Here is a 1,500-nt window from a genome sequence, read left to right on the forward strand (position 1 = left end):
TTTTTTATCCTTTTTTGGAAAAAACATACCTTCTGTTGCAAAAACTGTGTAAAGGAAACAAAAAACAAAATTTACTCAAATTATTTAAAAAAACATCATCCAAAAAATTAAAGATGATAGAAAAGATGTCATTTTTTTTCTTTAAAATTAGCAAAAAAAAGGAGTTAATGTTTCTCCTTAGAAATTGCCCCCAAAATACAGGAAAAAAGCCATTTTTGAACTGAAAATTATTTTATATATTTAATTGAAAATCACCCAAAAATTTAAATTAAAATTTGCCAAAACATTTTGAAGAAAAAAAAATCACCACAAGTTTCATTCTAAAAGTCACTAAAATGTTTGTCTTAAAAAATTAAATATTTTTATAAGGAACATGTTTTCAAAGGTATTTTAAAGTTGTCTGTTCCTCCCTTAAAGACAAAATAAAAGACATAAATCCCTTCCTAGTTCTCTGTGACTATTTGATGTGCCTCCCCTCTCATAAATAATGAACAGTCCCTAAACAGTCCCTCCTTTATTCAAATATTCAGTGGTAATCCTGTTCTGAGTTCATTTAAACAGGATATATTTTAACAAGCTGTTTGATAGTCGTGAAACTGAAGCCACGAGGAGAATCGATGGTCCGTTTAGAGAATGTTTGGTCTTTAACATTTGCCTCAAAGTCCTGGAAAAGTCCCTGAAAGTCCTGGAAAAGTCTCACGACCTGGCTGTGACCCCTCTGTGTGTGCAGCTGCAGGAGCTGATGTGTCACGTGATGATGGGAAACCTGGTGATGTTCAGGAAGGACTCTGTCCTCAACATCCTCAGTGAGACACACATAGACACACACAGACACATACATACATAGATGAGTACTGTGTTTGACCATTTTGTCCTGATGTCCCCTGTCTGTCTGACCTGTCCCCTGGCTGTGTGTCCACAGTCCAGTCTCTGGACTGGGAGACGTTTGAGCAGTACAGCACATGGCAGCTCTTCCTGGCTCACAGTATTCCTCTGGAGACCATCATCCCCATCCTGCAGCACCTCAAGTACAAAGGTACCACACCACACGCCGAGGACACTGTCTGTCCCCACTCTGGAGACTTCCTCTGTCCCCCTGACCCTGTCTTGTCTCTGTGTGTCCCTGCAGAGCACCCGGAGGCTCTGTCCTGTCTGCTGCTGCAGCTGCGCAGAGAGAAGTACGTCTCAGAGACACGCACACCAAGGACACAGACGCATCCACGCGTCCCCGCTCACCTCTCTGTCTGTCCCCCTGTCCCAGGCCCAGCGAGGAGATGGTGAAGATGGTCCTCAGTCGTCCCTGTCACCCCGAGGACCAGTTCACCACCAGCATCCTGAGACACTGGGCCGCCAAATACGATGACACGCTGGGAGAACACATCAAGGCCCAGCTGATCAAGAACAACAACCAGCCCCGCAAGAGACAGAGGTGATGACACTCAGGGGACATACAGTCCACAGGGGACACGCAGGGGACATACAGTCCACAGGGGACACACA

At 43.9% G+C, this 1,500-nt stretch overlaps 1 protein-coding gene across 1 annotated transcript; it reads left to right on the top strand.

Moving 5' to 3' along the window:
- The first annotated feature begins 92 nt into the window (after window positions 1-92).
- Window positions 93-1,487, top strand: LOC121940881 (integrator complex subunit 3-like). Its single transcript, XM_042483562.1, has 4 exons — window positions 93-806; window positions 923-1,036; window positions 1,130-1,178; window positions 1,262-1,487. Exons 1-4 carry the CDS (start codon window positions 743-745, stop codon window positions 1,431-1,433), a joined length of 399 nt encoding a protein of 132 aa, XP_042339496.1. The 5' UTR covers window positions 93-742; the 3' UTR covers window positions 1,434-1,487.
- The last annotated feature ends 13 nt before the right edge of the window (window positions 1,488-1,500 follow it).

Source organism: Plectropomus leopardus, unplaced genomic scaffold (assembly GCF_008729295.1).
Source record: "Plectropomus leopardus isolate mb unplaced genomic scaffold, YSFRI_Pleo_2.0 unplaced_scaffold9725, whole genome shotgun sequence".
Classification (NCBI taxonomy): Eukaryota; Metazoa; Chordata; class Actinopteri; order Perciformes; family Serranidae; genus Plectropomus; species Plectropomus leopardus.

What these genes read in the sequence shown, in the direction of transcription:
- LOC121940881 (XM_042483562.1), top strand. Translation starts at nt 743, where the DNA reads ATGTGTCACGTGATGATGGGAAACCTGGTGATGTTCAGGAAGGACTCT. An exon ending in GCAGCACCTCAAGTACAAAG is followed by an intron (nt 1,037 to 1,129) that starts GTACCACACCAC and finishes GTGTCCCTGCAG; the next exon opens with AGCACCCGGAGGCTCTGTCC. An exon ending in CTGCAGCTGCGCAGAGAGAA is followed by an intron (nt 1,179 to 1,261) that starts GTACGTCTCAGA and finishes CCCCTGTCCCAG; the next exon opens with GCCCAGCGAGGAGATGGTGA.